Source organism: Phalacrocorax aristotelis, chromosome 7 (genome assembly GCF_949628215.1).
Source record: "Phalacrocorax aristotelis chromosome 7, bGulAri2.1, whole genome shotgun sequence".
NCBI classification, from domain to species: Eukaryota; Metazoa; Chordata; class Aves; order Suliformes; family Phalacrocoracidae; genus Phalacrocorax; species Phalacrocorax aristotelis.
In genome coordinates, this window is record NC_134282.1 from 25,314,179 (window position 1) to 25,340,353 (window position 26,175).

The window sequence follows — 26,175 nt, forward strand, 5'->3', positions numbered from 1 at the left end:
GCAAAAGTGCTCAACTCTGGCAGCTAACTTGTCACATGGAAGCCTATAATTTCTTGGAGATAGGTGTTGCTAGTGCACAGGTTGTAGCATACTCAAACCTGACCTTCCTCTCAAGCGATGCAATTTTTTTCTTACAGCACAGAGAAACTAAATGGTGCTTATATATGATGTGTGAGTTTTTTCAGCTGAGAGAGATGCTGCTTTTCAGGTTTAGGCCTCAGGGCTGAGACATATGCCTAACTTCAAGCAGGTGGTTAACAGTATTTATTTCAGTGGTATGATCTCTGTTTAAAGTTAAGCAGATGAAGTTCAAATCCTTGCTGTAAGTTGAACTTGGATTGATGCTAGCCTAGATCACATCCAATCTTTTTGCAAAATGGAGCTTTGTCTTTTCAGAGCTGCAGAGATCAATTAAAATCCCAGTTACAAATGTCAATTGCAAATATAATTAGCAGTTTATTAAAAGGCTGGATATTTGTAACATGTAAATTTTCTAGCAAGAAAAGGTGCAGTTCCCCCTTAAGGGAAACAGCGCCAACAACACATGCTCTTTTTCCTCTCAAGAATTAAGGAGTGTCTGGGGGAGAGGAGTTGGGATGGCTTTAAATGTTTTAGTACTCCATTCCAAAATAAGTTTATAGTTTCCCCATATACAATTTAATTAAGCCTTCGATTTGACCTTTGTATTGAGCAATAAAAGTTAACTGGCAAAGATGTGGGTAGAATGAGAGCACAAACAAAGCATGCCCTACATCAGCCAGTGTGAGAACTGTTTCTAAAACCAAAACTAATGAGATCATCAGGACAAAAGCAACAGCCAAAGCATTTTCAATTATTACTAATATTTTTCTTCCTTGAGCCAGTTTATATTTTTCTTAATTACAGCTTTGAGCTGTGGCATGATATTTAGCAGATGCCTTTGGCACTTGGCGTGCTGATCACTTGCACACTCCAGACTGGCAGGGGCACCTAATCTTTGAAGTCTAGAGCACACATTCATCTTTAACCATAAAGGTCAATCCTGCATTCCTCGTATCCCCCCAAACTCCCATTAAGTTTAATAGGAGTTTTAAGCATGTGCGGCATGTGGCATCAGGATCGCTCTCAGTCTTCTGGATATTACCAGTGAGGCATGTACAGCATTTCTAAACTTAACTAATTGATTGCACCGTACAGTGAAGGCAGAAGGCTGTCACTGAGCTTTTCAGTTGTTTCATTCATTACAAGTGAGTTACAGCACAAGTTCAACAGATTTACTGGGAACATCATGTTTTACAGTTACTTCCATGCTGTGTTTCAGGATATCATGTCAGCTGTGTTGCAGTATGTACGAGGTATCTGGCAAACTAAACAAGCTTAAACATGCAACCACAAACATGTGCCTAGGACTAGACTAAAAACAGATGTTTCCCGGAAATGTAAAAGATGTTTGGCATGTTTTAAGCTTATTCTTTCAGCTTGTCTGTATTTTAGTAAGTCCCATATTTATATAAACAAAATTACAAAGTCTTTTCTTGCAAACGACTGATTGATTAATGGAACTATTGCTGAATCACACAAGGTTTGTTAGGTTAGGTTATTTCTTCCCAAGGAAAAGATGGATTGTTCTATCTTGACATTTACCATGTCAGGAGCCGAGGCAGTTATACGTGTGGGTTTACTTTTTAGCCCTTAGAACTAATACAGTTTTATTGTGGCTCATGAAAATCATGCAGAGTTTGCTATGGCAGCTGTATACCAAAAGCCAAACAAATACAGTGACAGGTTTCCTTACAGCAGTACAGCTGAGATAATGTCCTGTTCTCTCTCTCCATGTATAGACATTGCATTGAGATGTATATAGACAACAGATTATTTGGGAATGGGAGAATGAGTTGCCATTTCATGTAGGCATGGCTTCCAGGCACCTGACATCTCAAATTGTCTCACAGTTGTTCCTGATTTTTTTATTGCACTTTTTTTCTTTGTTGCATTCAACTTTTTTATAACAGTAGCTCCTGAAAAGTTCCAGCCAACATTATTTCTTGAGGAAAGTGGGTACGGTACTTCTCAGCCTGAAGAATTTACACCTAGAATGGCAAAATCTGTAGGAAATGAAGTAGTTCTCTTGCTGGCCTACAGGGAGAAGCGATCTGCCAAAGATCACAGAGAGTTTAATGCAGAATTAAAAACTGGACATAGATAATCCTAGTCCCAATTTATGACTATCCCCGCAAGGCGACCTTCTCTTCACTCACACGCTCCTTAAAAAGAGAAATGGAAAGATTGCAGAATGAAAATGGAACACATCAGTTAACCCTCATAATCTTGTCCCACGAGTCTTCTGGAGTGGCTGGCCTAAACCTAACGCAACTCAGTAGCGAAGGGAGCAGAGCGACCCTATTTGGTTGTAACTCCTGTAGTTCTTCCCTCTACTGGTTACAGATTCTTTCCTCCTAAGGCCATGTTTCAATAAGAAGGTGGTGGGTGAAAGGCTTATACGGACACCATATTCTCAGGCCGAAATAGAGAGGGGCAGAACAGTACATACGTGGGAGGCTGCAGAGCTGTTTATTACTCCTTCTGGCTCCAAAAGGGATATATCACACCCGCCTTTTACTGACTAGTATTATATAGCGGACAATAACAGACTCCAGAATTTGGAGAACTGCATCACAAGTTCATCACACTTCAAGAGTTCTCACATTCCCACTTCCACAGCGTTCCTGTTTCCATTTGTCTGCTGCAGCTGTAACTGGAAATAATTAGTGCTGGTGTTAATGTCGGGATAATAGATTATTTGGAAATTGTTGGTACATTTTATGGCAACAGCATTGTTTTGCAATTTCAGAGCTCCTTCCTTTGAGTATGTAAAAGTAATTTCAGCTTTTGCTACCAGAGGTGATAAAAAGCTAATAATAACACTGCAGCATCTACGGTAATTTAAGAGCCTGTTCCACTAAGTTGCACCTAGCTTTAATTTTCTTATGAAGCTGTCAGCCAAAACCAAGCCTGTGATCGAAGTGAAATTTATCAAGCGACTGAGCTACAACGTGGAGAGTAAATGCACGTACTGACCAGTTCGCTTTAGACCTGCGTTATGAGTATCATTACAACCATGATGAGGTATGCAAGGCCAAGGCATTAATTTGCTATCGTAGATGCTGACATTCTGTCTTTTCAAAGCGCAGTGTTTGCATGAAGGTCTAGGAAGAAATGGACAGGTCTGACTTCATGTAATTAATGTGGGAAAGAAGAAAAAAACAATCTCCCCTTCTTTTCTCCCCAGATAGCTGGGTTGAAAATTTTCCCTAGCAGCTCATGCTGTAAAACTGATGGAGAGGTATTCAAAATCCCCACTTTATTGTGGGCATAGTGGATTGATGAGCATCAATTCTCTGCTGTCAGTGCCTCACTCCATTAGAAACTGGGCTGCTATAATTAACATTTACAGGACTAGTCTGGCAAATTTCTTTGTTTTGTTTTTATTCAGAATTCCCTCACAGGAGTTGTACACTTGTCTTGCATGATGATCTGTAGCTGTAGATGTATGCAGGCACCATGGCTGTTGGTTAATCACTGCCTGAGGAACAGAGGTCCTGAGGCACAAGCACATTACTTCCACAAGCAGTAGTGCCTTAGTGTCTGCGCTGGCATACAAAGCAGAGTCTGCCAGTGGCCCTCTCTGCTCAGTTGTGAGAGGTGAAGGGCAACAAGGGCTAAATCCAAAAGGTGCTGGGGCAGCTCAAACACAGGCTTCCCCAAAACTAATGCAGCTTCCCTCGATGTGGGATCATCAGCCCATTCACCAGCCCTTCCCTTCCTGCCGCCTTCTTTCACCCCAGAAATAGTTTCTCTTTCTCCGTTGGTAGCAGCAGCAGCAGCCTGTTTAGGGAGTTTTTGCATTCACTCCCCAGCTCAGTGGAGACAGTGCTGAGCATGATTCAGACAGGAGATGAGGAGGACTCAGTAGCACTGGCAGATCTTTGCAGGGAAAGACTCTCTATCACACTGATCATTTGCAAACACAGAGAAAGGACTGAGCTCAAGTCAGGTCAAGAGAAGGACAAAAATGGAAAGGGGTTTCTGTTAAGTAGATGAACTTGTTCATCCCTTGGCAGGACAACAGGAAATCTCAGCAGACATTTAAGCAGACCTTGCCAATACTGTTCACTAGAGAGCAACAGCATGCAAGTACACCAATAAATAGTTACATCTTTGATAATTCCTATCAGCAACAAACTGCAAATCATTTAGACTAGGGAGGGGGAACTAAGAGCTGGGATGCCAAAATGACTTGAACTTGTGTCAAATAACCTGGTAATAACCTAAAAAAATAATAAATGCATTGTTTTGCCCCTGTATCATTACTGCTAAGATTAAGGGGTGCTTTAATGTGTGACTCACCAAATGCATTTGAAAGGCATGCTCGGCCCTCACTACAGGTGTTTCCTGTTCCTAAATTAGATGACAGTGACAGTTTTGACTCTCCGTTTTGTCTTAAGCTAGTCTCTCTGAGGAATGGTATTGATCCGTATAAGTATTTATGAGAAGTTCAGTGCCATCTGAGCGGCACGTGCATTACTGGGTAGCAGTCTGCATTTAGATCTTTGAGGTGAAGATAATCCTAAATGCTCTAAACATCGAGGTCAAGGAATTTTCATTATGTGCTTTGTTTATGTTGTCAAGATATTAATTTAACAGCAGTTAACACAGATGAAAGTTCAGCTAAGGAAGTGGACTCAATCCCCTAGACTATCTGAGCTGTTCCCTGTACTCGCAGTAATCACGGGGCCTAGAGGGACTCTGAGCCATCTTCACTGACCCCAACAGACCTCGGCAAGAGTCCCAAAAGGCTCTTCTCAGAGGCTGCTTTGGCAGTCAGCTGCCTTCGCTAAGTACCCCTTTTGGCAGGATTTGCATATTCACTCCGGGAGCCTGCATAAGACAACAGCACAGTAGCTACTACAGTGGCTATATCACCATCACGATGCAGTGATAAATAAACAGTGTAGAGTAATATTCACTTGCCAATGTCCAAAAGGCTGTCACATGTGTTAGCCTGAGGTTAGCTGAAGCCTTCAAGGATTTTAACCACTCCATTTATGGAAAGGAGAGAGGAGTCAGTGATGGGATGAAAGTTTCTAGTGATGGAGAAAGCTTTTAATTGGGAACCATAAAGCCTTTAAAATGCAGAAGGTGAGTATTAGAACAAACCAAAGTTGTGGGGTGGGTTAGTTTGGTTTGAAGAAGTCCTACTCTGGGGGCTTGATTCCCAGGTATTGAACATCTGGGGTTTGCTTTGTTGAGACTGGAGTTTCATTTCTGTGCTTGTCTTCACACTGAGACTTTTTCTTTTTTAGCATGCTCGCTATTTTTTTTGCCTTTTGAATGTCAGTAGTAGACTGAACGTAACCATCTCTGACTTGGAGAAAAAGATTTAAGAGGAAAAACTCATTTAACTTGAAGCCTCTCAGCCAAAATCCTGGAGTGAGTAAGCAACAGGAACTCTGAGGAAACTGGAATAAAACATGAGATCTTTACACTGCTGAAATTTGTGCCTTAAAAACTAAATGTAGGATTGAAAAAGATCTTAAATTGAATTAGGACCAAAGCTATTTTTATTTATTTCTAAGAAGAAAGAAAACAGAGCATTTTAAATAAAATGCCAGTTTTGCACAATTAAATCCCAAGTTAGAATTGGCCATGAACAGCATCAGGAGATACTCTGCTATAAAGACAGAATTCAGAACGTAGTCCTTCCCATGGAGAGGATAAAGGCAGAATTTTCTAATGTATTATTTAACACTTGTTATGTAGTGCATTAAGGAGTCACTGAGAGGAAAGCTTTTAAAAACCAACAGCCTCTCTGATAGCATTAAATCTTACCTTAGATTTTTGGTTAAGTCAATATTAAGAAAATAAATGAATTAATACATTTCAGTCTGCCCGATTTATAGAGGCCAATCAAGTTACAATGCTGGACATGGCCAACTGAAAGAGGGGAATAGATTTACCTGAGTGAGGTCTTAATTTAATCAGCTGGCCCCAGAGAGCTGAAGTCAGCAGGCTGGGATGATATAAGAGGCAGAAGAGAAATAGTGCCTTTACCGCAGTCGAAAAGGAGAATGACAGTGATGGAAAGGAGTCTAGGCAGTGTCAGAACACACCTATTTCCATGATTTATTCTTAATTTACTTTAATGACAGTCTGAAGGTTGTCCATTTTTCTTTAAGTGTCCTCAGAATACTGTCATTTTCTAAACATTTAGAGCATGCTTTTTCTCCCCCTCATTTCTGTTAGCTCCATTGCAAGTCGGAATTAAAGAGAAGCTATGTCCCCATTTTGCTATAATGAATTTTGAGCGCAGTGTCAGACTACCCTTTCCCCCTATATGCCTTACCAGCCAGCGTCCCTTCCCTGCAGTCACCCTTGAGTCACGTCTAGGAATCACAGCTTCCTCTGGGATTAATGTTGATATTATGATAAAATAGAGGAATACGTTGCATTTCTTTTACAGTTTGTGCTGGCAAAAGAACAATGTATGCTTTCCCAATACAACAGCTCATTTTTATTATCAAGTGAGTTTATTGATGGTTGTTCAGAACTACTGACATGCAGACAATGATCTCAGATTGCATTTACATTTCTGGAATACTTTGCATCTTTCCAGTTTCTGCCAGGAACTTGCTTCTGTGATTCAGAGTTTTTATTTTAAGATTGGACTGTTGTTTAATCTGCATTACAAATATCTGCCTTTTACTTTCTTGTGTATGTGCACAGCATTCATTAGTATCACAAATCCTGTAAGCTTGGACCTGAACAATTATTGTTAATTTTTAAATTCTTCCAGGTAGGAATTTGGTTTTTGTTCAGGTACTCGGGTATGTTTTTACAGATTGACTGTAAAATCATCATCCCATCGTCAGATGAAATAGTGATTCCTCCCCCCCTCCCCCAATGCCAGTGAGAGGGTTCAAGGGCAATATGATCTCAGTAATACTTGCAAATAGCTTGGGAATGTCAAGAAACCAAGACCTTTATCAGTCATTTTCTCATTTAAAAAAAAAAAAAGCCATGTTTTTGCAATGAAGGCCTACTACTACTACCACCTTGTCATTAATCTAGTCCTTTATATAAAAGATGCCTGGCATTACCCCAAAATACATCTGGAGGGAGAAGAAAGCCCCAGTGGTATTGTTCCATACTTTAAAAACAAAAAATCCTTGTACCTGCTAGGAAAAACAGTGAAACAAAACTTGAAGCATTTTATCTTTGTAGCCATTTTTGCCCACATTGATGGACAAGACATATGAGATGCCTCTTTATTTCCTCGTGTCAGCAATCTTTCTTGGCAGGTTGTCACAAGGGTCACATGTTGCTTTAAAGTTAAGGGTAGTGGCAAAGCAGAAAGAAGCCATGAAGTTGACTGTTAAGTCAATATACCCCCCCGGGCTCCTCCTGCAGCAACTCAGCAACCTGACGGGTGTTTCACTGCAGCATGTTACAAAACCACTCAATCCTGACATCATGTTTTAAAGCATGAGCCAGTTCCCATCCCAGGTGAAACTGAAGGTACTTTTCATGAGAGAACACCAGATTCTGAGACCAGTCACTGCAATGCAGAACACCTGTTCTTCTGCTCAGGCTGTGCCTACGAGTAGACAAATAGAGCAGGCCAGTCAGAGAAGACTTTTTGAGCAAAACAGTGGGTGCTGAGGACCCGGTGGCCCCACTGGGTCCAACTAAAACGTTAATACAAGTGCCCCATCACTCTCCATACATAGTTCAGTTATTCAGATTTGCGTACAACATGTTTCTGCAAGGGACAGAACTTAAAGCCACTTTTTAAAAGATGTGTGATTAATCTTCCATTTACTTCCATGTTTTCAGATATTCTCAAGGACAAGAACACCCATCCAGAAAACAGAAATGAACCAAAACCAACTGTGAAAAAGATTGACACCACAACCACCACAAGCACTGTCAAGTCATCCTCTAAGCACAGTGTAACTGGAAATGGGAGCAATCCAGCCCCGAGTTCCTCACTTGTTATTTTAACAGCACTAGCAGTTCTGTGGCACTGTCCACTGTAGCTGTATTGCCTTGCAGCCACTGCGCAAGCATTTCTGTTCATTGTCATTTATACCTACAGCCTTACCCAACAGAAAACAAATTCTCTAGTTTATGTGATATGTTAGAGTAAGTATTAAACAATACGCTGGAGTTGGCAGATACCAACTGTCATCACTTACAATGCCTGAAGATAGCTTTTGACAAAGCCTACCCAAGATACAGAGGGAATGCTGACAAGGGTCTGAGTAGCTTAAGTTATGGGGTAGAAATAATTGAAAACACAGAAATTGCGTATGTGTGTGTTATTGTTTTTCTCAATTTTGTTTGCTGGAATCTGACTGGCTGGTTTTGTTTGTTTAATTTTTCTGTTAAATTATCTGAATGGTCAGTCTTCAAACTCAAGCCAATGCATACTTTTTTTTTAAATTCGTGAACAGCTAACAAGCTATGTCTACAGTTGTAAACCATGTTAAAGCAAAGTACTCTCTACCAGCTTGATGAAATTCCGAAGTGGTCAAGAAGATCAAAGCATGCTTGAAACTTCTTTTCACTCTTACTGTTTAGATTGTAGGAAGCAACATAAAAGCATATGGTGTGTCTAATATATCAGTATAGTTGCCTTAACTATGGAAAAAAATTAGAACCACTTTGTTTACTGAGGGATATAGATAGTGAGTTTCCCTGCCCCACAAAATGCCATCACCAGATGCTTAAGCATATGCTCAAGGCTTATTGGATGAATGTCCAGCAACAGGAAACATAAATAAACGTAATGTTTTATATGGTTGAATGCAGCTCTATTCAGAGAAAAAAAAGATAATTCAGTTCAAACTTTCTTTGCCTATGTGATGTTAAAGAGAAACCAACTTAAATTTTCCATAAAGGTCCCAGAGAGATGAATTATTGGGAACTCCCATTAGACACTAACTAGATTTTGTGCATTGTGGATCACTGAAATCAACTCTATTTCATAAACTGTGTATTATTTAATTGCATTTAATGTTTAAAACTTTGTATCATGGTAGGTGTAAATGTAAAGCAATCTGAAACCTAGAACATTCTCTGTTACGCCTCATCTTGATTGCTACCCTAGAAAATGTCAAAATGTGCATTATATTACAAGACTTTTTTTTTTAATCAATGATACATTGGTGCAGTTTAACTCTTTGGATGAAAAAGTACTATAACTTCTAATGGGTTAAGAGTTAATGTGTGTTTTCCAACAACTGTTTACAGTGCCACTGAATAGATATATATACAAACACAACTGTATGAATACAGTGATTAATATGATAAATACATGAAACAGAATTGTTATATTTACTACATTTCATAACTATTACAACGATTTAATGGTTGATTTCATGTTGTAGACTTTATGTACAGTTTTATAAGATTTAATGCAAAACACTTGTCTATGGTTTTTTTGTAAAAGATCTCTTTGGTATTTAGAGTGACACAGCCACTGACATAACTCAAAAGAACCACCCTGTATCTTACTATCAACTTCAGGCATTTTATTGGCAACACTGATTATAAAAGACAGCCTGACTCAAAGAAGTGCCGCGTGCCAGTATTACTGCTGGATGTCATTATATAGGAAGTGGCAATAATACAGAACAAGCATATGAAAGTCAACAAAGACAATGCAAACGTATGTTTTCAGATAACATTAGTGAGCATGTCTAATTATGTTTGCAAAGGTGGGGCTTGAGTTTCATTTTTAATATGGGCTCTTAGATCCTATTTACAGACATAACGGTATAATCAGAACAATCGACACACCCAGAGGCAAAGGCAGTGTCTCTGAAGTGGCAGCAGCTAAGTTTTCTAAAATATAGTTAAATTTTAATATTGAAACAAGGAGGTAAAATGGAAAAGATACTTATACTAACATGAAATATTTTATATTTGATTTCTGATTTTTGAAAATGGTAAGGATATTAATGTCCCTAAGTAGTGCTTTCCAATCATATCAGTGAAAATCAGTTTTCCCAAAAGTACTAAAATGGCTGTCCTATGTTTTCCAGGGCTTGTGAGCTGCACCAGTCTATTGATCCATAGTTAAAAATGCCGCTTCGTGTATTCATTTTCAGTACTCTTTGGAAAAGTGCACTTTTACCTAAGGAGCTGTGCAAGCCATGTCATTTATGCAGCAAAATTCCTTGCAGTCTTAAAGGATCAGTTGCAATGGCTGATGTTAGACAGGTTGGTCTCTGTGCACACACAGATATGTACATCAGGTACTAACACTTACCGTGAGCTCCTCAGGTAATACCCATCACTGTGGCTTCACTGAAGCAATTCCTATCTGTTGCTTGTGAACCTGATCCCTAACTTAGTATTCTCACACTTAAGATGCTAAATTGTCATTCAGGAAAATGCATCCACATTTGGACACTCAAGTCTCCATCAGGATTCTTATGGATAGAGCTAGGGTTTCAGGGCTGGGCTCTGATGCTGCCAGCTTTCAGCTGTGCAGCTTGGAATTTTCAGTTCTTCTCACCTGCAGAGTGGGGACTCAAACACCCAGACTTATGTGTCTTTTTGAGGTCTTTTCTGTAAAAGTTTTTGTGCTCTTAGCTCAGAGCAGTGATCCAGCTAGCCTACTATTCAGCTGTAGCAGAGGAAGTTATAAAAGCCCTGCAGTAGGCATGTAAGAAATAACTCACCCAGGGCATTACTTGTTGTTGCTAAATGTCATAATCTTGCTAAACAAAAACCTCTGAAAAATCAAGTGATTCAATTTTTGGTTTGGTTGGCAAATATCAGGATGATGTAGCATTCATCTCAAGCTAAACAAGGCAACCCTTTTAAAGTTTCTGTAACAAAACTAGAACAAGTTCAAACTGCAGGGTGATAAAGATTCTTCATCAACTCATTTCATTGGGTTCAACCAATGTTTCAATAGACACAAATTGTTATGGAATGAGGGAAGAGACTGCAGAGGACTCCATGCTTCTTAATACATTTCACACTAATATACTTTTACACTGTAAGAAGATTACTGGTCAAACCAGCAGTAAATATGTTCATAATGTGCATCAGAAATGGTGCAGCTTTAAGGGGCGATGAAGTATATTTTTACTGATGGTTTATGATTTTTTTTCCTCAGGATCACTCGCATTTACAGATTTAAAAAAGTATTTTCCATCAAACAACAAATCTATACCAGCAAAGGCAAAAACAACTGGTTGTGTCAGATAAAGGAAGTATTTCTTTTCAGATTAATGAGATACCTATTTTACAAAATCTTGTTTTGTTATCCAGGACACTGTAATTACGATGTAATTACAAAGGTCTAAATTCAAAAATACTTTTGAATTTGTCTATGTAATCTGAGTGTAAAATAAGGCACCAGTCAAAGAGCGTTGCTGTAGCTTTGCCTAACAGTTATGAATTGTATTTAGCCACTGCTTTTTGAATGTTTATTGTTTTGCTATGACTTTCTTTTAATATTTTGCTGTGCCAGCATTTGTGAATGCCAGCGTTAGAAAGTAACTGCTGTCATACATTTGTGAGTAAAATCAATCTATAATTTTCTCTTGGTAGTGATGCAGGCTTCTTACCAAACAAGACAAAATTGCCATGGGATACAGTCAGTTCTTAGTGTTTCGCTGCTGTTTGGGCTCCATGTTACACCCGGTTCATGTAAGAGGTTCAGGAGGTTCATGTGTCACTAATTCCCTTCCTGGCTATGAAAGCGTCAGGGAGAAGAGTGAACATGGGTGGACAAAAGCATGCATGGCTGCAATGCTCCAGTGCATGGCAACCTCCAGCTGTCTTTTCTGAGGCCCTGAGCCGAGTGCTCTCAGCTAATTTTCAAGTGGCTTTTACACCTCTCCAAATTAACACATAGAGACTGGCCAGGCACAGAGCAGCAGAGAACCTAGAGACTGCATTTTCAGGCAACTTCACAGATACCTGCTATGAACTGCACTTTCGTTGCAATTTAAATGCTCTACAGGATCTGGCCTCTGATTTTCAACCTTGCGCTTTTTCTTCTGGCTTGCACACTGCCAGTCTCATGCCCTGTCTTCTAGTGTGCCAAGTACTTTGTCACTGCACAAGGAATTGTCATTCTGATCTCTCATTCAGTAATGAACCTTCTGAGGTACAAATATCTGTCAGAGCTTGATAAGGGCAACACAAATAATAATGTCCAGCTGCACTGACTTCAGAGGCTCTGTGTACGGGTATCTGGCTATGAGATTCACATCTCTCTGATCTCTTAAATCAGATCTGTATTTAATACATCCCTATTTCCTTCTGTTACTAAGACTGCAATGTATATCATAATTTTAAATTTTACTCTAATCCTGTATGGATCTTCTCAATGTTGTTCTAATGGATGTTGTGTACAGACTTCATTTTAATGTTAGATGAGCCTTTTTTCCCAGATTTACTGAGCCATTCTTATTCAATACTGCACATTATTAGGTTTAAGCGAGATCTGTTCCAGTGAAAGGAGATGAAACACACATTAAAGTAAGATACTGAGCAGGACAAAAATCCAGGAAATCCCTGTGTTCCTGAATTGGACTCTTCCCATTAAGCAGATTTTAAGGTTTACGTGAAATTAGAGTCAAAATTTCATAACTAGCATGGTGTTGAGGGGTTTTCAGCCTTGTATTGAAAATTGATAATGAGTCTACCCATTTTTTAAGTGGGAATTGATATACATGCTTTCCTCATGTCTCAGCACATGGGTACATTTAGGTCTGCAGAAATAGAAGACACTCCCTAAAACGTATCCTGCACATTGAGCATCACAGCATCATAATTGCTTAATGTTACAACTAGCCAAAAGCACAAGACATTTACTTCCATTTATAGCATTTCACTGCTCACAGTGCTTCTTGTAGAGGCACCTGCATTAATGAAAAGTGATACATATTATAGTCAATGTCATTATAGGAGCGGCATGCATTAGTCAAAAAGAACATGATAATGTCTTCCTCCCATTGGCTCAGAAGTCCAGAATTATACCCAATAATGAATTCTCTTCTGGTTTCCCCTGTCACTCTCTAAATAACCACATTTGCATTGTATTAAATATTAAGCCACCAAAAAATAAATACCAGCCAAGAGATTGTAATAAATAGATAATAAATTCAGAAAAGATTCGTCCATGTAAAATAGAGAATACTCCTAGGTAAGAAAGCTCTCCTGGACTAGAATGGTTTTCCAAGTCCCTCTCCCCTCTCCAGATTCATCACCATCCCCCTCTACCCCCACACAGTGTAATATGAAGCCTGCAAGCAGGAAGCTGGTGCACTGAGTTCAGGAAAGTGAATTAGAACTATTGCTGCGTAGTGATATTTCCAAGTATCTTGCTAAAAGTGGGCCTCCTTTTGCAGGTTATGAGGAATGCCTCAAACTACATGTGCAATTGCTTAAATTCTTATTCAGTAAATAGCCACAGCTGCTGCAGCTTTCAGAAGAGGCTGCTGGACACAGACTGTGAAGTAGTATTTTTGTGTTGCTCCCATGTCATTGAGATCAAACTCAGTCCTTAAAATAGACTGGTTTAGACCCTCTAGTTATTATAAACACTGCAATGATTTCCCCCATGAAAATCATGTAATACCCTTTTGAGAGAAAGGCAAATAAAGAGAGGTCACTGACGCTTTCATGGGGTGCATAAAGTACTTCATTAAATAGCCAGTAACAACCACGGCCTTTGGTGGTTTTTTTCATTTCTGTGCAGAAAGCATTAATACTACTTTGCAAAATTATGCAGCTTGCACTCAATCATTTCAATTAATCTTTAGTAAATTACCCAGTACTTTGTAATTAAAATATTTGCAGCTAATTTAGTGCTATCCTAAAAATCATTTGTTACATAATATAAGCAATTAACATTTATTCTGTTTTTTTCTGTTGCAGGGGGATATATATGTTATCCTCAGTGGCCTTTCTGTACACCTAATTAGCACCTGTTTGAATTATTCTACAGGCTATGGACATTTCATTTGAAAACTAAATGCACTGCTAGTTTTGTGAACTCCTTGCAAATACAGTTGTAAAAATTACTTTTCAGGGGAATACAGAAACATGTTTTCGTATGTCTTCTGGGTTTATGGGCTAGGCTAGGCTTTTAGGCTATTACACCTAGAATAGGTACTGATATTTTTAATGCAGTTAAAATGGGAATAGTCAGATACTTATTCCCCAGCATTAGGTACGGTAGCCCAGGTTTGTAGCCTAGTTTATTCAGTAATGAAAAAGGAAAGCAATAAGACATCAGGAATATAGATCCTAGTGTAACTTTCACATTTCTGTATACGCCTTTACAGTTAGGAAGTTTTACTGATCAGAGGCTACCAAAAGCATTGCTATGCTGGAGTGTAAAGGATACTATGTTAAAATTGTAGAAATTAAACCAGATTGCTTCAATCTCACATGTAAGCTTCTAGATAAATAGTAATTTTAAATGCACAGTATATTGAGGAAGATCATTCGATCTTTCTTAAAAGCAGATCTGAAAAAGACTTTCTAACAAAAATGCCAGTATCAAATATTTACAACCGCCACACATATGGAATTGAGAATCCAAAAAAGGGCTTGAGACTTCCTTGTGGGTATGAAATGTTGCAGCAGACCCCCAGCTCCTATAAATCAGTATAGCTCCTTTGATTTCAGTTTAACTATGTAAATTTACCCCAGCACAGTATTTAGCCCAAGAATGTGAATTCCTTCCTATCTTTCTGCAGGTGCAGGGACTCAAGAGTAACTGCAGTGATTACAAATTTGCATAACAGGTTAACGTTGCCCGGGCCACTAATCAGATAGTATCTTCATGCCTGAAAAGAAGAGCTCTAACACATGGGATGCTCTAAGTCTTCTGGCATTTTCCCTTTTTAGGGGCACGGTAGGGGCCTTCTCCAGAAGCATGTTGGTATGATCTGGGGCTATGAGAAGATGTTCATACTGTGAGTATCTCCTAGGGTAGAAAATCTTTCTCAGAGGTTTGCTGATACAGATCAGGCCTTGAGGCAAATCAACTTTGATTTTTCTGTTTCGTGTTAAAACATAGGATCCAGGTCTTAAACTGGCCTTGGAAACTAACTGAGACTCAGTGGAGAGAACTGATCATGGCTTTGATGTTTCCAGAGAAGCTTAAGCAGCAGAGAAGACAAGCAGCCATATTCTGCTTCAGCTGAAGCTTGTGTATCTTTGCATTCAGTTTCAGATAAAATTACTTGTGAGTTACTGTGGCCTGATGTTCCTCTATGGAGAGGAAATAACACTTCTTCCTAAACAAAAACAAAAAGAAGGCTCTTTTATTTTTATTTTATATTATGCTAAACATCCAACTTGGAAGGGAACCAGAACAGGATGTTGGGCCTCACAAAGACATCGATTCCCCTGAGTGGGGTTGTTCTTCATATGTGTAGTGGTAACAGTGTTAGTCTGTCTGCTTGTCATGGAAGAGGATATCCACCCTTTGGCTCTTCTTTGGGGCTTGAGACAAGCTATAGTTTATGGCTTAAAGATGACAAATTGTTTATAGGGAAAAGTTGTAGATAAGTCCATAAAGCACTCAAGAAAGGAATAAGACTTTTGGCAGCAGTCTCATTGAAAAATTAGAAAATTAACTGAAATATTTGAGCTTTTTCATTAGGGATGAACCTAATTAGGGTAAAATTACGGTTGAAACCTACTCCCAAAACACTGTAGTTGCATACGGGAGCAGGCTAATGTAGCAGCAATACTATATAAAATGTTTATTGTATCCCATTTATTATATGGGGAAGTAATAGAATAAAAATGGAAGCCAGTACGCTACACCTTGCATAATATAACCACTTACTGTGCTTTGATATCAGAACTAATACAGTATGAATGTTTACAGTACACTGGGATAGATATTCTAGTATGTGCTTTGTCATTTAGCTTTTGAAATAATTAGTTTATGGCCACCTAGTCTTTTTTAGTTAATTTTATTTTACAGGAATTAATAGGCTGCTTACATTTGTACTTTACATTAGTTGCATCATGGGTATTTTAAGTTCCAAGATAGATTGGTTTTGCCCTAAGCTGTATTCAAGCTCTAATAATTATTTCTATTTCCCAAGCACATTTTATTTGCCATATATTTGCTTATATTTTTATTGAATAAATTGGTCAGTGTTCTTCAGTTTGTTTTCAGCACTGAAAATTATAAAGGCAATTTAAAAAAGCAGTCTGAAAAAAATGTCTTAAAAGAAGAACAAAGCTACTTGAAAAGGTAAAGTAAACAGTGTGTTTTGTAAAGGACAGTGAACTATGGGAATAAAAATAAATAATCCACAGCAGGTGACTGTTGTTATCTATTAGAATTTTTATATTTTTTCTGAATATTTTTCATCACCTTTGTTTTAAATTACAAAGCTGATAAAATCTTAAATAAAAATATTTTAATCTGTTCAGATGATGCTTTGAATAAAGGATGCAGGCCTTGAGAACTGCTGAGGAACTCTTAGTATTTTGGTCATAGTCTGGCAAAGAAAGGTCTGTTTCTTCAGCACATAACTACTTTCTTGCTCTTCTTTTCTTCTTGCAATAAACACAGTAAGATGTATAGGTGCCTACCTGCTCTTCTGGGAGCTCTTAATATTATTGAAGAGACACAATGCTTGCAGCAGTCTCCTGGGTAAATGCCAGCGTACCTCAACACAACAGGTAGGATTTTTTCATCAAACTTCCATTCCTACATAAACAGTCAGATCTGAGTTCTCCATTGACCAAGGCCTTGCAATAGCTGTGTGCCATATAAGAAGTCTTGCCCTTGGTTTTGATTAGGATCGCATTACTTTTCTGTCTTCATATAGGCCAGTGTAATAGAAAAATGAAATGCCCTGCTGTTAGCTTTGTGTTTTCATCACTTGTCAGTTATGAACTTTCCAGATTCTCTTCTTTTGAGGGGAAAAACCCCTCATCTGGTATTTTTCTGTCAGATGCTGTTTATCGTGGTTGTGCCTCTACCATGTCCTAAAGTGACACAGCAGAGACCTTTGCTTGTACAAGTATTTGTTAAAGCTACTTTTCAGGAGCTTCTCTCCACTATCATTCCCTCCACTATCTCCATTATCTTCTCTGTCAAAAAAACTGGGTTTTTTTGTACTTAGAAGTTGGTGGGACAGATGTTAGCTGCTTTATCTCTTCTGTTTCCTGTTTTGGTGGTATTTAAGAGCTCCTCTTATAGTACTCCCAAATGGGTTGAATGAAAACTGTAGGACAGACCACGGTACCACAATAGTATCATGAACAAAATGTTCCTTTATTGTGTTTAAATGACTGCATACCTGCTACCTACCTACCTAGTTTTTTCTTACTCATTTTGTTGTCTGCTTGCATGACGATTTTAGTGTTGCCTTCTAAAGCATCCATGATTCCAGCTTTCCTTGATTCTTTCAAAACACTTCCTGTCTGAGGTCTGGGAATTACATACAGCTCATTTCACCATCTGTGGCGAGTGCTTTTTACTAAAATATTCATTTTTGACCCAGCTCCAAAGATAATAGCCAACAGCTCTTCTCTGCCGATGCTAGAGGAATGCTTGTTCTCTGAAGTGCTGCCTCATAAAAGCCTTTTAAGTTTAAGGATTTCACATTCATCCTCTAATTAAGCAGGTGTCTAAATCTGTGAAGCTGGTTCACTCTGAAATCCAACCTGCCTCCACTTCAAAGGACATTGTTTCTTTTCCCAAAGATGTTTTAAAAAAATGCTTCAACAGTTCAAATTTGTAGGGTTATTTAAAGGCTTTGCCTCTCACCTGATTCAGGACTTATTTTCCAAAAATACACAGAATACATCAGAGCTGATGAGATGCCTCAAGGATGTTCCTTAATAGTGGTACTCAAGCTCATATCCTTGACTGAAGATCTTTAAATGCATTAAGTAGCCCTTCTGCTAGCCTAATGACAGTATGATCATTATGCAACTGTGTATGATCCATTTGATGCTTCTCCCATCAGAAATCCAAATCTTTCCTCACGTTTGGGGTTTTGGTTTTGTTGTGGTGTTTTTTTTCTGTTGGTTAGCTGGTTTTTGTTTAAAGCAGTATGTCGGTTTGGCTCTGAAACACATCTAGAATTTGTCATGCCCAAAGCCTGGTAAAAAGAGTGGATTTAGCCTAATTTGTCCCAGGGGTTCCAATATGGTACAGCTCCCAGTACAACCACTGACTTGTCAGAATGATGACTTGCCTTATGCTACGGAGAGAGGCTGCGTGACTTTAGTGTAGGAAGTCTTCCTACGCTTCAGCTTTACATCTGAAAATAAACAGTCTTTTTTTGGAAAGAACACTTGTGAAATCATTATTAACTCAGGAACCCAACATGAACCACCACCATCCTAAAAGAGCAAAATGAAAATACTCCTGCTTGTGTAAGAAAAAGACAGGTTTTATTTGCATTTATTATGTCCTCAAGGAGATTCAGAGTTAACTTTAGAAGAAAGAAGGAGTTCCAAAAGCAACAGAAACCCATGTCCTACACCTACAGGTTTATGCCCTACAACCACAGATTACTACTTTCCCGTCTTGCATATTTTCAAGAAAACAACATATGGATGAAAGGAATTCGCCAGAGCAAGCAGGAGGAGATTACACCAGATGTGTGAGCCCTATTCACTCACAGTGGCTACTCCGGTACTTACAGACTTTTGGCTCCGCGGTCACTGGTCCAAAGTAACACCTAGAACTTGAAAATCCCCACAAAGACAGAAAACTCATTCCTTATGGGGTTGCCTCCCATCATTGCACAGGCATTATTCTCTCTTATCCCTGGGGGGAAGGGTGCAGTGAGCCTCTCAGCCCCTGGGGACCCATGCTTTCACCCAGGGTTCACAGAGGGTCCTGCAGCACGCTGCCATTCCCTTCTCCAAGGTACACCCATAGGTTACGGATGCTCCCCAGGTAGCCCACAGGGCATGAAGGAAGGAAGAGAAGTTTATGCCCATCTTCTTTCACCCAGGAGCAAAAAGGGACAAACTCAAGTTCAGCTGGGGGTCGGACTAGATGACCTCTAAAGGTACCTTCCAAATCAAACCATTCTATGAATTAGGCCTGAAACAACCATTCTGTTTCGCAGCTATCCTTTAAAAAAAATAAAAATAAATCCTTTTTTTCATATGAGCCCTTATTCGTTGATTCAGGCAAGTGCTGGGGCAGTAGGAGTCTGTTCCCTTTGTTGTACTGCACAAACTGTTACCGTGTCTCCCCTCTCTTTTCTCAGCCAGAAGTGAGCAGACTTTTATAGCTGCAAAATCAATTATTTCTCATTACAGAGTAACTGAACCTGCAGAGCTAGAAAGTATTCTAGTCCTATGGGGTCTAAAATGTGGATTTCCTCAGATCTTTCAGGAATTAGAAACTGCTAAGAGTGGCAGTGGTTTTGCTTTCCCCGGAAAGCATCCATGTTACTTACGCACCTGGTATGCACTGCTGTGTCAGTCCGATGCATTCAGTTTGCGGTCACCACCTATCACTTGTCTTTCCTTTCTCAGTTCCACCTTAAATTGGATGTAAAGTGTTTGAGACACATTTAGTGCATCAATTTCCTCAGGGCATTTCTTTAATTTAAGGAAAGGTACAGAGACTCCAATTAACCTCAGATGAGGAGACCCATAGTTCGTTGTCTGTCTGGGAAAATGAACCTCAGGGAACAGTACTCTTACATTGCAAGTGCATGTCAGAACGACAATCAGAACTCATGTTTTTGGCTCCTACTCTGGCATGTAATCTATTAGAACACTGTGAACAAACAAGTTCATTATCTCCCAGAGCCCTTATTTTTTTCTCCTTGCAAAGTAATTATATTTACCATGGGTGAAATCTGAAAAAAAAAAACCCAACACAAATTAAGAACATCAGCATGTGCTAACTTACCACACAGTGGTAACTACCCTGACCTTTTCTCAGAGGCAGAAAAGGAATTCTCAGAAGTAAACGCACTGGTAAATACTGATTTTATAACATTACAAGATTATGTTCATAGCCACAGATATGCAAGTAGTTAGGAGTAGCAGCTTATTTTGTCGGAACAGAAAGTTGAAAGCACAAGACTGGTATTTGCACAGAGCAAAATGAGCTAATAGGTAAATGATTCCTCTTGTTTGATGCTGCCTGCTAACTCCTGATCACTCATCCTTCGGCAGAGCAGAATGCAGGAATTCATTCAGACAGAAAGACATAGCGGCACACGCAACAACAGCAAGATTCAAACATATATTGACTAAAAAACCTATCTATCAGAGTGCCACCTGCTTTGTCCCAGTAAGCAGCTACATCCAAAACTAAGATCCCCAAAACTATTTACTAATACTGGAGTAAAAGGTTGCCCCAGGATGATGCAGGGCACAGCTGTAGGGTCATTCTCCCTTTGCCTTTCTTCCACACTGGCAGCCAGGAGCCATCTCCTGCCCTCCTATTACTCCACGCTCTGCTCTGCCCCAGAAATGAGGCTTGTCTTCCAAATGGACAGATCAGCAGGAGTCCTACACATTTATCTAGTTCTCTTTCCATATATAGACACCTATCTGTGCAGAAACACCTGCATGCATCAGCAAGTTTCTTCAGGTCCTTAAACGTTTTATGAGAAAAACTGGTTCATCTAACAGACTCCAAAGGGATGGTTCACACAGGAAACTCAAAAGGAAAGAACATATTTCCTTACTACTGGGAAGGATCTGTCTCCCAATGAAAGAGCTTAAGACACATCTCAGCCTCCCCTCACCGAGACAGTTCCCTGGTACACATTTCTGGGCACATCTCTTGCTCCTTGCACAGCAGAGGGCTGTGGATTCTCACAGTGCATAAGACAAGAGACAGTAGCAGTTGCTGTTGCCATGTTATGTTTTATTCTCCTGAAAAAGGACGCAGAAATAACTTGTGGCTATCATTTGAACAGCTAAAAGAGCAAACCACTGTGGAACATGTCATACCAGCCAACTACAATGGACACTCACCTGTGGATACCTAAGCTTGTAATCCCCAACATACGAGGACTTGCTCTAGGGAAAAATAAAGAATATTTCTGCTAGCATTTCTGGGGAGCCAGACTGGGAAACGAGGCTACTGAAAACTTAATAGTGGCCAAGTTACAGACTCTGTTAGATATGAGGGCTTAATTTATTGCTTGTTGAGAACAAAGCAAGGCAGTGATTTAATAAATGACTTCAAGGTGCTTCACTTTAATGATGGTATAAGATGGTACTTTGTGTTGTCATATGAGCAAAGCTCAGGGAACTGTCACTCCTCATTACTTGGGCATATGATCTTTTGAGAACTCCCAAACGACTTCACGGTACATGGAAATGAGTACATGACTTTAATGGTTATCTTCAAAAAAAATCAATAAGCATAAAGTTTAGAAAGGAGGCAAATCAGTTAATAGAAGGAATCATAATTAAAGAGATGTAGAAAAACGAAGAGCTTAAAAAAAGTGCATTACTCAGAGTTATCAGCTTGTCCCATGAGAGAAGAGTCACACGTTACAATTCCTGAGTGGACTGGTGGCCCATCTCAGTCTAAAAGAACCTATCCCAGAAAAGAAAATGGAAAAGGCGAAGGATATGAGGAAAGTACAAAAAAAATCACAAACCCATAAAGGAGAATAATGGAATCAGTCATGCATTGGGTACATTTCTTCTACCTGCAGGATTTAACTTTATGCTCTGAATTTGCTGTGATAATGGATCTGGGGTCCCTCAAATAAACATACATCCTTTTACTACCCTGTGCAGTGCGCTTTCCGTTCAGAGTTCACAACGTTTTCCTGAATGGCTGCAAGTCCCCCCAGTTTTGATACCCTTTTTGCTTTGTAAACATTTCCATTTCCATTTATTATATTTAACTGCCTAGCCATTTTGATTCTTGCTCCTAGATCCAAGCTGTCTCCCAGAAAATATATATTTTTTATTCTTTATTCAGTTGGAATAACAGCAGATATTCATTAACATTTTGCATGCTATTTAATAATAATCATATCTTTATAGTAGCCTCTCACTAAAATAATCACTCTAGAACTCTTTTCAGTTGTCTATGAAGAACTGTTTCCCTCCTGCCTCTTATCAATATTTAGCACCTGTCTTTGAACTCTGGTATCTGCTCTACCTTTTCTTTTCCTTTTTAATGGGAAGTCTAGAAATGAACGAAGTCATTCAGGAGGGAGAGCAGTACCTACTTTTGATAGCAGTCTTCTTCCAGGCTTTTAAGATGGTTCCTACAGTGTATGTACAGCAAGTGTAAGGCAGGTGACATATTCCTTCCACTAAGCAACAGAATAAGAGAGGTGAGTTTTTTCCCTCTAGTTTAAGCTCTCACTTAAACGCATCAACACCAAATTCCACTTGTTTTTTGTCCTGTCCCTAGCCTCTCTATCTTGGAGGGGAGCAGAAGAGAAAAAATAAAAAAAAAAGAAAAAAGAGAACTAACAGGAAACCATAATAATACAAGAAAGCAATCAAACCGCACAAAGTCTTCCTTATTCGTTTGTTTGTCCTGTGATCGGGAAAAAAATAGGTTTGGACTAAGCAAACTAAGCAGCAAGTTGTAAAATGTCATTCATGGAGCAAAATGGAGGTTATATTCTTGACACCACAGAAGAATCAGTTACAGTGCTAAAACATTCTCACACTCTACTCCTGTTATTGACACCTTATATTATTACATACAAAGGAAAATTCACAATCTGTCAGGAAGATTCATGATACTCAGAAAAATATTAATTGAATTCTTTGTCCATGTTATTGGAAGGTAAATATTTTCTCTTAATACTACTGAGTACTGGTATTGGTTTGGTCCTGTGTTAGGCTTCACCTTTTCTTTCTTACCTTAATTGCAGTACAAATTATACAGAGGACCAATTTTGTTATTCCACTCAAAGGGAGTTGATAGTACACTTAGTCATCAGCTGAGGTGGAGGCTTCTGTTTTTCTTTAACCCATGTTTTATTGTATAAAGAACACTTGAAAATGACTGGGCTTTCACCAAAGAAAGCCTATCCATGGGAAACTGAAAGGTGGCGCCTGTTGGAGCTTATGGCCTTTGTGGAAGATGACTGATTGATTAGTGAAAAAAAAACAGATTACACAGTCTTCCAGTTAATGAATAAGTGTTTTTTCCTGTCTGGGACCTAATGAGAGAAGGATCCCCAAGAGTCATCCACTAAGGAAGAAATGAGCAGTATATATAGTATAATGATGTGAATTCAATACCCACCCAATTTATTTTAAAATACATCTGTGCACATCCTTTGAAGATATCCTCTGGAAGAAATTCCTTTGTAATCTGTCATGTTCCACTGGGGTTGGCAAACATCTGTGTGTGCAGCGGGGGAGAAGATGGGGGGATTTATTTTATCAGGTTTTCTTTAGTGAGGTTTAACCTTCCTTAGAGTCTTTCAGCTTCTCTTCCTCTCCTAATGGCTTCCCTCAGACATCTCCCTTTTTAAGCAGCCTTACTATGTGCACACATCCACATTTGACTTCGATATTTAATTCAAGCAATTTATACTGAGGGTTATTCTCATGCCAGATAGCTGGACTGAGTGTACTTCCATATTAAAGCAGATGCATGTGCACAAACCCCTTTAATCTTGCTTCCCATCTTTCTCCAGATGCACTAATGAACAGTCATTGCCAACATGAAAACAAAATATTATTGGTTTATCTTTTGCCCCTTCAGCAATAAACCCTCTTGTTTGCTACCAAAAGGCAGAGATAAAGTGGTCAAAAACCCCAGCAACTGTTGAGATGATTTATTCCCAGATAGATAGGAATGAAATAATTTATTTGGAAGTAACTTACTGAACCACTGCATCACATGGTAGTTAGTTTCTTCTGAGAGAAGAAGATAGAAGATGATGAACACAGAGAGAAAGAAGATATCCAAGACAGTGAGCAACAGCAAAAGGGCTGGAAAAAGCGAAGAACAAATACAGGGGAAAGCAAGGCTAGCTGAGGAAACAGGATCAAAAAATTACAGTGCAAAAATACCTAGTAAACTGTCTCATTTCCAGGACTAGGCTTGCTGAGCTCTCTCCACACAAAATCTCAAAAACACACCAATAAAAGACTGGAATAATTAAAAGGAACTTAAATAAAGCAGGTGTACAGATCCTGTTGACACTTAACAGGAATACGGTTTAAGACTGCTGTATGTAAAAAACACATTTAGAGAGTTTGGCCTACCTTGGAATGGTCTCCTGTGGTCTTCTCAATTGAGTGACTGTTAACTGGAGAAGAAAAAAGCTGGTTTTTAATGACAGTTTGGGGCTCAAATATAGATTAGGAAACATAGACTAGCTTTGTCCCACGCTCCTGTCCCTAACCCACAGGTGCCCAGTTTGGACCTTACATGGAAATTTCTTTGCAAAGCTGGACCTCTCTCATAGCTACTAAAGACAATACAACTGCAATGAAGCAGCAATTCAGTTAAAAGAAAATGTGTGTACACAAGAACCAAGAGAAAAGCAAACACTGAAGAATTTAAGAGAGATCAGAGCAAAAGCAAAAAAATACATTTAATGTTAAAACAACAAAACAAACAACAAAAAAAAAGGTAGGTTTTCCCTCCTGCAGTACTAAAAAGATTTCAGGGCAAGTAATTTCCTTCTCCCCTGGAGTTCTTCACAAAAGGTATGCTTTGATTTTTGTGATTTCTTGAAGTATTATGCTCTATAAATTAAAGGTATCTCAAAAGGACAGGTCCTCACCCCTTTCAAGGCACCAATGTTGTGCGTGTTTTGGGCCAGGCACTTCCACCTGCTTCCTATGGGTTCAGGATGGGAAGGCTTTCCCTCCAAAACCCAGACCTGGCCCACACCTCGAGGGAGAGCCCATGGCGAGAGCGGTTGCTGCGCTGCGTGGTGGCCAGCCCCAAGGGTCAGGGGCCAGGACGTGGGGCCAGACACAGCCCAGGTACACGACCCCAGGGCTCTCAAGCCCTCTCATGAGGAGGAGATGCCTTTGTGGGGTGGCCATGTCCTCACCTCAGCGGGTAGACTGGGCTACGGAGCTCAGGAGGGCAAACTACAACTCTGCTATCCCAAAACACGCCCTGCATGAGGCACCCGTGTCTGTAATAGGAGAGTGGTGGAGGCATATAGACCCCAGCGATATCCTCGTAGAGTGAGGGAGGGGAAGACCTCAGAGCTGCCGGGCACCTGGAGCTCATCCCCGCACCCGCAGCTCCCCCCCTGCTCAGTGGCGCTCACCTGGAGCTTGCTGGGTAAATGGCGGCTGCGCCCCTCGCCTTTCCTCAGGCAGGGGGTTGCTGTCGATGCTGGCAGGGCGCTGCCGGAGGCGGGTGAGCGGGGCGGCAGCGGCGTGCGGTAGCGCGTGCGAGGGGAGCGCGGCCGCCCTGCCTCAGGGCGGGGGGATCGCCTTGGGCCGGGGGGCGGGGGGGGATAGCGAGGAGGCGGGCGGCGGCCGCTCGTCTACCGCCTCCCTTTCCCTCCCCTTTCTCCACCGCAGCGGCAGCCTCTCCAGCCTCCTCTTCGTGAGGGAGCCGCGAAGCTGCCCCGCACAGCCGACAGAGCGGGCGCGGGGAGGCGCCTGTTGGGTACCCGCGGGTTCTGGCTGGCGGGGGAGTTGCGCCGCACCTCCCTCCGGTCAGGGCTCGCTGTACGCTCTGGTGCGGTTTGTTGTTGGCTGGTTTTAGGTTGTTCGAGTTGCTGTTTTTTCTCCCTCCTTACGGTCGCTGTCGGTTAGAGTCTGGCTTCGCGGGGCGAGGCTGGAGGCCTGGGCTGAGGGCAGCGCAGGGTTTCCCCCGCGGCCCGCCCCGTCCTGCCGAGCAGCCGGCAGCGGCGGTGGGGGTTTGATTTTGGACAACTCCCCTCCCTCCCGGTCTCCTCACGGCCACTTGGTTTCTCCGTTCGGTCAGCCCACAGCTGCTTCTGACCGGAGGTGATTTTGCCCGCGCAGTTTGTTACCTGTTGCGTGAGGCCGCAGTTGAACTTGGCACGTGCTGTACCATGTCCCGAGCCGAGCACGGCTCAGGAACGGGAATATCGGGGTAACCTCACTTCTTTGGCTTCACCTCAGCAGATGAATAATTTCCTGCTCTGTCTCCCTCTGCTCTCCCCCCAGGTAGCGGTCGCATACAACACGATGTGGGCTGCCTCACATCCA

The 26,175-nt window shown here is 40.5% G+C and overlaps 1 protein-coding gene and 1 long non-coding RNA gene across 4 annotated transcripts in view; one reads left to right on the top strand and one right to left on the bottom strand.

The window, feature by feature from the left end:
• Positions 1 to 11,598, top strand: part of LOC142059951 (glypican-5-like) — a 390,210-nt gene extending 378,612 nt beyond the window's left edge. For both annotated transcript variants that reach the window (XM_075099330.1, XM_075099331.1), the window contains one exon: positions 7,873 to 11,598. In XM_075099330.1, the coding sequence (XP_074955431.1) occupies positions 7,873 to 8,075 (203 nt within the window). In that variant the 3' untranslated portion in view covers positions 8,076 to 11,598. The remainder of the gene's footprint in view (positions 1 to 7,872) is intronic.
• The window catches only part of LOC142059952 (uncharacterized), a 37,829-nt gene extending 12,120 nt beyond the window's left edge, over positions 1 to 25,709 (bottom strand). Inside the window, exons 1-2 of one of the 2 annotated variants that reach the window (XR_012661548.1) lie at positions 25,260 to 25,709; positions 24,235 to 24,278 (exon numbers count right to left, since the gene is read on the bottom strand). This is a non-coding gene — a long non-coding RNA (uncharacterized LOC142059952). The remainder of the gene's footprint in view (positions 1 to 24,234; positions 24,279 to 25,259) is intronic. The other variant, XR_012661549.1, reaches the window with a different exon arrangement.
• Positions 25,710 to 26,175: the final 466 nt, after the last annotated feature.